The sequence below is a fragment of the Ixodes scapularis genome, unplaced genomic scaffold, assembly GCF_016920785.2.
Source record: "Ixodes scapularis isolate PalLabHiFi unplaced genomic scaffold, ASM1692078v2 PGA_scaffold1__304_contigs__length_218370807, whole genome shotgun sequence".
NCBI classification, from domain to species: Eukaryota; Metazoa; Arthropoda; class Arachnida; order Ixodida; family Ixodidae; genus Ixodes; species Ixodes scapularis.
In genome coordinates this window covers 207,817,777-207,830,736 of record NW_024609846.1, presented here as the reverse complement: position 1 = coordinate 207,830,736, position 12,960 = coordinate 207,817,777, and the positions used below count along the sequence as shown (strand labels likewise).

Genomic DNA, 12,960 nt, shown 5'->3' with positions numbered 1-12,960 from the left:
TTTGTGCGTGATCGGTTTAGCTGGCGATAGGATGCCCCGAAAAAAAAATGACGAGCGCCGTGACAACACACCTTTGGCGCCGCGTTATTGGAGATGTCGAGTCGTAGCGTCGCCTGCGGTCAGACGTAAAGTCAAATAGAGTATTATAGTAGTACTTCGTGGGGCTTACTGTGGCCCCGTGAAGGCCTCAAATGACGGAGTGCTATTGAATACAAATCCTTATCTTAAAAGAGAATAGTTGTTGTGACTGTACCCACTACTTCATATAAGGAGCTGCGTGACTGCCCCTTTAAAGAAGAAACCGTCTTCGGTGGGTTATATTTGTGTTTCTGTGTGTGTTTCCTTTTACCGTCGTTACCTGGATGAGTTTTCTCGCACAAAATGTCAAGCATACATAAAAACACGATTTAGGGTGATACTAATCGGGCGCATATATTTTACTATGAAAAGAAAAAAAATGACTGACTATAGCCAGCAGTTAAAGCGCTCTCTTGAAGACCGAGATGCGATGATCGCTGCAATATTTTCGAGCCAATTTATGTGTACAGGTAACTGAGGAAGGTGACGTGGCTATCGTTCTGCATTTTGCGCCCTCGCAAATCGCACTTCAACGAACTGATGGTGCTGGTAACACGCATTTTGAATTAGGTGATCTTTTGGGAGACGAATGACGAAAATTATTATTATTTTTGTTTTACAGAGTAAACGTTGCGATGTCCAACCTGGCTGCCTTCTCGAGAGCATTTAGTTGCCTCCCTGGAAGAAACATGAGCCCCTTTAAAAAGTGCGCGGTGTGGTGAAGTGGCGTCGACAGAAAAGAAAGAGGGAAACGTACACGTTAATTCGCACTTCTTGTTCTGTATGGTTTCCAGGTACCCGTACAGTGGTTATTAAGGGCTCGTCAACACGCAGCTTCTCATCATCCCTAGGCTTTCAATATAAAAATACTTCAACTCAACGCGCTTCAAACTATCCGCCTTGTCGTAAACACGTCATCATGCACGACAGACTCGCAAATTACCAGGTTAATGTGTAAAGCTTTTGCTGGTTATTCGAAGTACCCTGGAGGCTCGCTCTACTAAGATTTCGGTAATTACGATGTATACCGCCCTTGTCGATAAAAACTTTGACATCTTTTCACCTAGAAAAATATCTGTAATTTTTTTTTTACTTTTCCGAAAAATAAAAATCTGTGATATATAAGAAAGAAGCAAACAGAAAACAGATTGAACTAAATCGTTTGCTGCGCGGCGTAGATACCAGAAAACGCACTGATAAAATTAAATCTAAAACAAAGGATAATAATAGTGCGTTTTTCTTGCATCTACGCAGCGCAGCAAACTATCACAATGTCTAACCAACAAGCTAAAATGCAAGCATTATTGAACTAAATGTGCGCTCGTACTGAGAGTACAACGAGCAAGGTACAGTACCTCGAATCTACTTGAATAGCAGATGGCGGGCGAACACCTACACTGCGCAATTTTTTTTCCACTCTAAAACGGAAAAGCGGAAATCGAAATAAAATCATGCAGCTGTGCAGGTTTTGGGTGTCTGGTTCTCCTGGATCACGGCAGAACAAACATTAGCTGCGCGTATTTTTGCGGATAGGCCCAATGAAACCGTGTGTTAAGCTTTGGTCATAGTTTAAGTTATTTTTTGATTGTGCCTAAAGTGGTTCACAATGCCTTCGTACAGGTCCGACAAAGTGGAGCGAATGAAGAGAGATCCCAAGCACGGGCTTGATTCGCGTTGGAGCTGGATCGTGATCGCATTATTATCGTGGGTGATGCTGGCATCGTCGTTGAGTGTCCGTGTCATGGGCGTTTTATACGTCGGAATTGTGGACTTCTTCGGTGTGACTCGCGAAGAGGCGTCGTGGCCGCTCAGCCTACAAATATCAGCCATCACGATGGGAGGTGAGAAAAGAAAATGTTTTCTCCGCGTACAATACTAAAATATATCCCGAAATACCCGGTATATGGTATTATTTGAGCTTACACGATAAAGTAGGTGCGTGAAAGACTAAGAATGCGAGAAACGTGAATGCGCCTAAACAAGAAGTACCATCGAAGTAACTGTCTAAAAGGTATACAACGAAATATAAAAATTTACAATTATTACGAATTATCAATTACACCAGTATCACCTTTTCAGTTCAGCGTTTTATTCGTCTCGTTATATGCGGTTCGAGTTAGGTAGAAACGTTTGTCTAGTACATGGAATATCTCAAGCAAAAGTCGTATGTTTAAAGACGGGACACAGTTTTGTATCGGGGTATCGTAGTTACAAGGGCTCGCCTCAGAGCATTAGGTTCTTCGAAGTTTCTAGAACGTTGACAAGCTTCCCGGGGTAGCAGCTGGAAAAGCCACAAATTGTATGTGAACGTAAGCGATGTCGTGCAAACGGGTTAAAATAAGAAATATAACTACAACCCTCAATTGTTTGCTTTAACACAGGGGTTCGCAGAGTATGACGAAAATAATAATTTAAACGATGTATCACTGTATCACTCTGAATGACACGAATGAAAGACAATCAAGCTACGTCGATCATGGGCATGAAAGCCTTAACATGGCGTCAGCTAAGAAAAACGCATGACGTGTTTCGCGCTGCTTACATTGTACACTGGGTTCGTGGAAAGCTCAGATGTCGTTAGAATGTGTAGTAATTAGTTGTAGGAAGATGTGATAGTTTGATAACAGTGTTTGAAGTGATTCAAAGTCTTCAATTTTGATTTTATTGAAAAATTGTAGCGAAGAACAGTGTTGACCACCGGAGTCGCCGAATTCACCTTAGAAGAAATGCGTATGCTATCGAAATTAGGCCCCACCTTTGTATCGAAAACGTTCAAAATACCTTCAGACTATTCAGACAAATGAGGTTAAGTTATGAAAATCTGACACCTTATGCGATCCGCTTGTTCTACATTGGACAGGACTCTCAAATTACGAGACTGGTCGTGCTCATTTACCGATGAGAAGAACACCGTTCGCAATGCTCCGACGCCGTGTATTTTTCAAACTCACAGGAAGCAAACGGCCAATGCCACACAACGGACGCCATTAACGTATGAAAATTAAAAACTATTTTTTATATGCACCGCAAAAACGAATCTAAAAACGTTGGTTTACGATTGCGTGTCAGGCGTGATTTATGCGTTTTAAACTAAGAAAGTAAAACCAGAAAAAAGGCGGACGAAGGACGAGAGAAAGTACGCAAACAGAACACTTTGGATGTGTACTTCTGCTTGTCTTTTGTCCGTCTTCGTGCTGTTTTTATTTTCCGAATGACGTAATACTTTTTTAAAGTAAAAAAGTGAGATCTGAGCACGAACAATGCGCATGAGGTTTCATTTGCCCATGGTATTTGAGCACATTGCATTTTTCAGGTGTAATAGAGTTTCGAGCTTCGTTATTCCCTGGGATCCCTGTATCACCGAAAACTATGTCGAGCCGCGATCAGTTGAAATGGTGACATCTCTTTGTCGATAAACCCAAAATTTTCTTTAACGATTGCGTGAGTTGCGTACTCTATATTAATGGTTTCGTGGCTTGTGTATCCTATATCACCAATTGTGTGCTTTTCGTAAACGAAGACCTTGCCTTTGTCACGTTTTACGACAATCACCAGTTTATTGCGCGCAACGGAACCTCACAAAGCAAACAGGGATACAGTGAAATATATTAACAGACAGCGGAGTCCACCTGTATAATGCCCGAGCTAAAGTGTTTTGATGCTGTTGACATTATTTATCGGCCTGATAATAGCGTCGCTTCAGCAAAGGGTGCGTGTGGTATAGGAGCGCGTGCGTGCAAGCATATTTCGAAGGTTTTGTTGCGACACCACGGTAGAACAGCTACATATCCAGAGTGCACTTCCTGCCATGCAAACAACATCCCACGAATATTTTTCCTTTCAAAGTAGCGCATTCTAGATCCCCGTGTGTAGTGTACGTGCGGTTTGCGTACGTAATTTGTTCTTACTCAAAGCGGTAGGATCGTGCTGTTTAAAGTGATACGGGAGACAGAATTTTTAACCTTCATTTTTATCACTCACTCCTGTGTGAGTATAATGATATAAAACGAAGCAATGAAGAGGCATCCTACCAGTAGCTTTAGAACAGCGACGGAAACGCAAGTGCTTCAAACACTCACGTCACATCAATGACGGCCGAGAGTGGCTAACCTCAGTGCCCGCGTGTAGTTTCAAAACGCCGTCATTGGGTGGCCCAAATTCGCGTAAGGGTCTATTCCGGAAACTTTTTTTATACGGTAAACTGCTTCTAGCAAGTACTACCACAAGTCTTGGGGCTTACCAAAATGTCACGAGAATGTACTTGCGACCAAATCGTTCACAAAATCTTATTCTTAGACTACACATCGCGACAGAAAGCTCTCCGAGAAATAATCTGCTTGGGTCGCGATGGCTCCTCACAGTCCACAATATAAAGTGTCCAAATAATTATACTTTTAAGCTCTGCTCGCTGACAGCTAAAGAAGGGGAGGGTGTGCCTTATTCGCGCTTCTTGCTTCGCGATCCTTCTTTTTGTTTCTTATGGGCTAGTTGGCTGCGGAGTTTCAATATGTTCGGGGCAAGTGACACCCGGCCTTTTTTACGTTGTTAAGCCCCAGACAGAAACAAAGGGCATTGATTGTGTTGTTTATAATTATTTCTGTATGAAGAAATCTATTTCTTTAAAAATGGTATTCATAAGTTATTTATTAATTCTACTGTACCCCCGGGGCCTATACTCGGCGTCAACTTTTCTTGGCAATGCAGAGGAAGTTGGCGATAGCCCACGCACAGCCTTATCCAGCGCTCAAAATTGGATAGAAAACACGTGCCTGTACCCTCCACTGCATTGCCAAGAAAAGTTTTCGCCGAGTATAGAAACATTCAGATCTGAGTGGTGATAAATGAAACACTATAAATATTATGAGCAAAGGTTACACATTTGAAAACATGTAGTTACTAACATTTGAGGAATAAATAGCCCTATCAACAATTCGTGTGATTGATGAAAGTAAATGCTTCCAGTAATTCGACACTGTTGAGGGAGGATGAGTAAAATGTGTCATAGCGACAAAATGGGACGCCTACCTCCTAAAGATGATCAAGGCGAGAAGAAACACAAAATTTTGGTGTTATTAGTTGATATTTTAGTATGGCGTTGTATTGGAATATTTTGCGAAATAGGCAGATGCTTGAGATTCTGCGGCGATATACGAGCCTATTTTTATTGAAGTAACATTAGAAGTACGATGATAGTTTATCAAAATGAAAGGCACTGATATATATATATATATATATATATATATATATATATATATATATATATATATATATATATATATATATATATATATATATACTGTAATCGACTTAATTTTCGCGAATTTCGCGAATCGCCAACAATTCGCGCAAAATAGGTCCCGCGAAAAATTACGGTAAAACGTAAACAAATTAAGATCCATATGAAGATCCCACCCCGTCGCGAAAATTAGAACCCGCGAATCATTCGAAAATTTCAGCTTTGACCTAAATGGCGAAATATTGAGCCCGCGAAAAATAAATCGTTTACAGTATATATATATATATATATATATATATATATATATATATATATATATATATATATATATATATATATATATATATATATATATATAGGTAAAAGATGCGTACTGTCGGAGTTACTAATACGAATAAACTTCGTATTATTAACTCCGACAGTACGCACCTTTGACTTATTAACTTTTCCCGGTCCATTGTTTTATATTTACCCTACTTCGCCTATGTATATATAATATGTTGTACAGCCTCAAGTGATTTAGTAAGATCATTTGTTCCAGGACCCCAGATGGAGGCTGCAGATTTATACTTTGATCTGACTAATGGTTTATTTTGAAGTAGCTTTAAAGATGAAGGTGTTTGAAAGAAGTTACGTTTAAGATAACTCAGCATCCTGTTAGCACGGGTAATTATGTGAGAGACATGCAGGTTCCAGGGACGATCGTAGCTTAGGACTGTACTAAGGTATTTGTAAGATTCTACAAATACTAATGGTGTGTTGCCAATCCTGTAAGTAGCACTAAAAGCAGGTTTTTGGGGACATTGGCATTAGTTTGCACTTGGTTATGCGTAATTCGACAGACTAAAGTATACACTATTTAAGATAAAACCCAGACCAGAGCCATTATATATTATTTGGTAAATAGCAAAATTGTCATCAAACAATCTTATCTGAAAGAAAACAATACTCGGTAAGTCATTAATATAGATTAGATAAAGTAAATAACCTAGGTCGAACCCTTGGTGTGCTCCGGAGGAAAAGATGTGAAAGAGGAGCTAATACCATTGAAATGCACAAGTTTGGTGTGATCAGTTAAAAAAAAAGTTTTATCAGATTAAACACGTTACGATCAATATTATGCTTTTTTAATTAAAAAAAAAGATCTTATGTGATACCTTATTAAATGCTTTCGCAAAATCATAAAAAATGCAGTCCATCTGGAGTTTCTGATCAAAAGCAGCATGAAAATCATTTGTAAGGTAGAGTAGTCGCGTTACGCAAGATAATGTTTTCCTAGAACCATGTTGAAAAGCAGAAGAAAAAAATGAAAGCGTTTACAACTTCCTGTAACGCCGAATTAGAGCGCAGCTCTTGAGGAGGAGGAGGGAAGGGTACTGAGGGTCACCTGTTCTCGGGGGCGGGGATCACGTGACCTGGGGTGTGGTCACGTGACCTGAGGTCACGTGACCTTGGTGGGGTCACGTGACCCCTTCCCTAAGGTCACGTGGGGGTCACGTGACCTCGGGGGGTCACGTGATTTTGCGGGTCAGGTGGCCTGGGGTTGTCACGTGACCCCCCAGAAAAATTTCCCCGCTAAATCTAGCGGAAAAATTTCCCCGCTAGATCTGGCGGAAAATTTTGCCTGCTAAATCTAGCGGAAAATTTTTCCGCTAGATTTAGGGGGAACATTTTTCCGCTAAATTTAGCGGGGAAATTTTTCCGCTAGATTTAGCCGGGAAAATTTTCCGTTAATTTGGCGGGGAAAATTTTCCGCTAGATTTAGCGGGGAAACGTTCCCGCTAGATTCAGCGGGAAATTTTTTTTCACTAGATTTAGCGGTGAAAGTTTTCCTCGTTTTAGCGGGAAACGTTTTCCGCTAGATTTAGCGGAAAATTTTTCCGCTAGATTTAGCGGGGAAATATTCCGCTAAATTTAGCGGGAAAATTCTTCTGCTAGATTTAGCGGGGAAATTTTTCCACTACATTTAGCAGGGAAATTTTTCCGCTACATTTAGCAGGAAAATTTTTCCGCTAGCTTTAGCGGGGAAATCTTCCTGCTAAATTTAGCGGGAAAATTTTTCTGCTAGATTCAGCGGGGAAATTTTTCCGCTAGATTTAGAGGGAAAATTTTCCCGCTAATTTTAGCAGGGAAATTTTCCCGCTAAATTTAGCAAGAAAATTTTTCCGCTAGGTTTAGCGGGGATATTTTTTTGCTAGATTTAGCGGGGAAATTGTTCTGCTAAATTTAGCGGTGAAAACTTCCCGCTAAATTTACCGGGAAAATTTCCCCGCTAAATTTAGCGGAAATATTTTCCCTCCAAATCTAGCGGTAAAATTTCCCCGCTAGGTCTAGCGAAAAATTTTGCCCGCTAAATCTAGCGGAAAATTTTTCCGCTAGATTTAGCGGGAACATTTTTCCGCTAAATTTAGCGGGAAAATTTTTCCGCTAGATTTAGCGGGGAAAAATTTTCGTTAGATTTAGCGGGGAAAAATTTTCGCTAGATTTAGCTGGGAAAATTTTCCGCTAGATTTAGCGGGGAAAATTTCCCGCTAGATTCAGCGGGGAAATTTTTTCGCTAGATTTAGCGGGGAAATTTTTCCGCTAGTTTTAGCGGGGAAAGTTTTCCGCTATATTTAGCGGGAAATTTTTTCGCTAGATTTAGTGGGGAAATATTCCGCTAAATTTAGCGGGAAAATTATTCTGTTAGATTTAGCGGGGAAATTTTTCCACTAAATTTAGCAAGGAAAATTTTCCGCTACATTTAGCAGGAAAATTTTTCCGCTAGCTTTAGCGGGGAAATTGTCCTGCGAAATTTAGCGGGAAAAGTTTTCTGCTAGATTCAGCGGGGAAATTTTTCCGCTAGATTTGGAGGGAAAATTTTTCCGCTAAATTTAGCGGGGAAATTTTAGCGGGAAAATTTTTCAGCTACATTTAGCGGGGAAATTTCTTCGCTAGATTTAGCGGGGAAATTGTTCTGCTAAATGTAGCGGGGAAAATTTCCCGCTAAATTTAGCGGGAAACTTTTTCCGCTAGATTTAGCGGGGAAATTTTTCCGCTAGATTTGGCGGGGAAATTTACCCATAATGCACTGCGCGTTTACACCGACGGCGACGCCGACGCCGCTCGAGCCGGAAACGTGCGTCTAAGAGCCGCGCTCTAAAACGAGTTAGATTCCACAAACCAAATAAGTTGTAAATATATGGTGCTCAAAATTTTACAAGGAATGTTGGTCAGTGAAATAGGTGTGTATTTGAGAGGAGAGCACCTTTATCAGCCTTATGAAGGTGAATAACATTACCAATTTTCAAGTTGCCAGGCAGAACAGATGGGGCGAGCGTTATACGCCCGAAAATGAAAAAGGAGTACTGATTTGTTGATTTTAATAATATTAGAGTTAATTTAGTAATTACAGAGTTAATTTCATCCACTCCAGTTTTCAAAGTCAACAGGTAATAATATTGCCCATAGATGAAATACTGTTAACAAGATAAGGCAGATATGCAGTGCTGGATGAGTTGTAGAACAATTTGATGAATACTTCATTAAAAACGGAAGCACAAAGAGAGACATCTATCTGAGTTTCTTGATTTGTTAAGAGTGAAGTAATAAATGGCTCTACGTGGCAAGATATTATGTTCCTAATATTTCATCGGCTACCATGTAGCATTGGTTGCACAGTTTGTTTAATAGTTTTTTTTGCATTTTCTACGTTTTTTTTTGTATTCCTCGGCAGCAAATGAATATCTGCGCAAGCGAACATGATCAATGTTTTCATGGCAACTGTAATATGTTGTTTTTTTAGTTGATCTTTAGAGTTCTCTTTTGAAGCACTGAGACTCAGAACTTGCAATTATTGTCTTCAAAGGAATGTAGTTTTTTTAATAAGCGAAATTAGGCTATCTTTTAAAAGTGTAAAACTGATTCCCACCCGTTGCTCCCGAATATTCTGATAATATGGTTCGAGGATATCATTTACCTCAATATTATAGCTTCAAATTTGTCCCTGGTATAGTTACGAATAACTTTTTTCAGGTATTACGAGAAGGCAAAGGAACGGTCAATGAGAATGAGAGCAACGAGTGGTCTTTGAGACAAGGAAAATGAGCAATGGAACCAATAAGATCAGGAGCAGTAGTCAAAATAAGATGTAAGATGTTTGATGTAGTAGCGGCTTTTCTGGTCGGTGACAAATATAAGTGTGATAAATGAAATTCGGCAAGCACACGCAAAACGTCTGTACTCTTTGCTGAGAAGGGATCAGGAGAAGGGGGATTCGAGCGCCAGAGTATATTGGGGCGGTTAAAATCACCCATTAAGAGAAGTGGTGTGTAGAAAACCGAATTAGAACGGTGTTTAGTACGCCACTCAGTTTACCAGCAAAGTCAATAACATATGAAGGAAGGCGACAAAAGCATTCCAGAATTAGCCTATGATGTGGAATGATGATACCCACGAAAACGATTCCAAGAGAAATATTGATATTTACAAAGAAAGACGAGATATAGTCACTAATGGCGATTAGCTCGCCACGGTCACTGCGTTGTTACACATTTCTGAAAAACCGGAGACGACGGACGAGAAAGGGAACAACACACAATCTAGTATCTACGAAAGTGGCTCGGCGAATAACGACGCTGATGTTGAGACCTAAAGAAACTGTCAGCGCTGTCCCCCTTTGCATGATGTCACGTGACTTATATATACATAGTCGGTTTCCCCGCTAAATTCAGCGGCAAAATGGACATCACATGACCTCAACACCAATTCAGTTTCCCCGCTAAATTTAGCAAGGAAAACGATGTCACATGACTTCATGTCACGTTACTTATATACGAAGTCGGTTTCCCCGCTAAATTCTGCGGCGAAACGGACGTCACATGACCTCAACAACAATTCAGTTTCCCCGCTAAATTCAACAAGGAAAACGATGTCACATGACTTCATGTCACGTGACTTACATACAAAGTCGGTTTCCCCGCTAAATTCAGCGGCAAAACGGACGTGACATGACCTCGACACCAATTCAGTTTCACCGCTATATTTAGCAGGGAAAATTGCGTCACATGACTTCGTGTCGCTTCAACTATGAACAAATTGTTTAGCGGGAAAATTGACGTCACATGACCTCAACACCAATTCAGTTTCCCCGCTAAATTCAGCAAGGAAAACGAAGTCACATGACTTCATGTCACGTGACTTATATACAAACTCGGTTTCCCCGCTAAATGTTTGTGTGTTGTCCCCTTTTTCATCCGTCGTCTCCGGTTTTTCAAAAATATGTAACATCAACCAACTCGCCTGCCTACTCACTTTTTCTTCAATGATCACTACGTTGTTCCCTGTTTTGTCGAAATGTTTTGAAGTTTTATGTTTGCCAAAAGCAAGTCGGCGTCTCTGCTTTTTGTCGAGAGTCAAGTTTTGGTGAACACAACACCAACACTGTTGGCACCAAAGGTATCAGTCATAAAGCCCGATTTTCACGTATTTTAATTTTTTTTGTTAGACTCCTTATATTAGTGAAAATAATGAACACGCTAGACGAGAGCGAATTACTAACACCCCCTGTCGACCGCCACAGTGACGGCACTACTGAAAAAAAAAAAAAAAAAAAATCTGGCGCCCATATGAAAGTAAACGGGTTCATACCGTTAACAGTTTGGTCATACCGGTCACCAGCTTGTCAAAGGGGTCGCCCGTATGGCTCAAAGGGGTCCCCCATATGAGCCATTACGGTCCCCTATTTGGGCAAATAGGTCACTCCTTTGGCAAGCGGGTCGCTCGTCTGGACAAATGGGCCACATGTTTGGGCAAAGTTGTCGCACGTTTGCTCAAACTGGTGACCATGTTGCACAGACGGGCGACCGGTGACCGGCAAACTGTACCGGTGTAATCAAACGGCTCTCCGGAGTCCGTTTGATACTGAACGTACAGGTCGGCGACATGGGCACGCCTATTTCAGCCGTGGCAGCCTGTTTCCGGAGAGCCGGGAGCGCCGGTTTATCGATTTACAATCTTCCGCGTAATGCAAGTAAGGATATTTATGTTTTGATTGCGCGGATGTTCGCTCCAACTGCAATAAACATTTTTTTTTTACGTAAACGTGCGACGTTGGCGAGCAGATATTTTGACAGAACTTTAAAACTTTGGCGTTCTTTGTTGCCTCAAATTATTTACTCAGCTCGAATCTCCCGCAGAGGACGCGACCGTGTGAAAGAATATACTTCTAGACTCCGTTTCAGCTCAATTCAAGACTCAGCGAAGGTAACGCGAGAACACGTGGCTGCACGAACATCGAGCATTGCTAGCTGAGGCCCGCCGTTGCAGCAGTCAAATTACGAGCTCACGCTGGGTGAGTTTTTCTCTCGGGCGCAAGCCGAGCGAGCAAGCCGGCACCATTGTCATCGTTCAAGGTGCTGAAATGCGTGCAATTCGCCTGCTTTTCGAGGCTGCAAACGCGGCGTCGCGGTAAGCTTCCTGTGGCAATCCGAAGAGAGGAGGAAAGCGCGTGTACTTTACCAGTGGGAATACAGCACACTCCCCGCGAATGCAATGGCCTCGGGGACGACAGGTTTTGCGCACTTTGAATGGGTGGATGTGTCACGGCATTGCGGTTTTCCCCTTTACGATCGGATGGCGAGTAGCGCCATCTCTCGCTACGGGATATTTTACTACCGGCCGAACTTCTTTCAAAACCAACGACTGGTGCTGTCGTTGGTCCCCCTGCGGGCTGGTCCTCCGAAGCGACGGCCGAGGGTGCAAGCCAGGTCCTGGAGCGAGGCCTGACATGGTCGGCGTGCCGGTGCCAGGTGGTCCCGTCGGGCATGCGGACGAACAGCGACGAGGCACTCGCTGGTGAAACCACATGCCCGGCAGACCACGGTGTGCCAGGACGGAAGTTTCTGGCGTACACCGACGCTCTCGGCTCCGGCAAAGGCCCGGGACGGCACCCTCGGTCAGCAGCCAGCTTCTGCTTCAGCTGCTTCAGGAGCGCCGTGGACCGGAGGTCTGGATGCAAGACGTCCAGGGGGGTCTTGACCATCAGGCCCAGCGGAAGCTCGCAGGGGGCACGGCCAGTGACGTCATGGGGTGTACACCGGTACTGGAACAGTACCCGGGCCACCTGCGTCCGGAAATCCCCGGGCTGTCTCTTTTTGAGCTTGTCCTTGATGGTCTGGACCACCCGGTCAGCTGCACCATTGGAAGCGGGGTGGTACGGTGGAACCAGCATCCGGCGGATCCGATTCCTCTGCAGCCAGTCCAGGTACTCGGCGCTAGCGAAAGCTGGACCATTGTCGGACACAATAATGTCCGGCAATCCCTGCGCCGCGAAGACATGCCGCAGAGCCGCAATGGTCGCGCTTGCCGATGGAGTGGTGACTGGCAGTGCCTCCACGCACTTCGATAAGGCATCCACTACCACCAGGAAGTAGTGGCCTTTGAAGGGTCCCGCATAGTTCCCATTGCAAGTGGGACCACGGCCTCTGTGGGAACGGCCAGGGGGTGGTCTCCACGTGGCGCGAGGCTTGCTGGTTCTCTTGGCAGACCTGGCAGCCTTGCACCTGGTGCACGATGTCCTGGTCCAAGCCAGGCCACCAAACGTGCGACCGTGCCACCATCTTGATCTTTTCCACACCAGGATGCCCCGCATGCAGCAACTGCAGGAC

The 12,960-nt window shown here is 43.0% G+C and overlaps 1 protein-coding gene across 1 annotated transcript in view; it reads left to right on the top strand.

The window, feature by feature from the left end:
* The first annotated feature begins 1,684 nt into the window (after nucleotides 1–1,684).
* Nucleotides 1,685–12,960, top strand: part of LOC120838642 (monocarboxylate transporter 12-B-like) — a 40,719-nt gene continuing 29,443 nt past the window's right edge. The window contains exon 1 of the mRNA XM_042290458.1: nucleotides 1,685–1,919. Within this exon, the coding sequence (XP_042146392.1) occupies nucleotides 1,685–1,919 (235 nt within the window). The remainder of the gene's footprint in view (nucleotides 1,920–12,960) is intronic.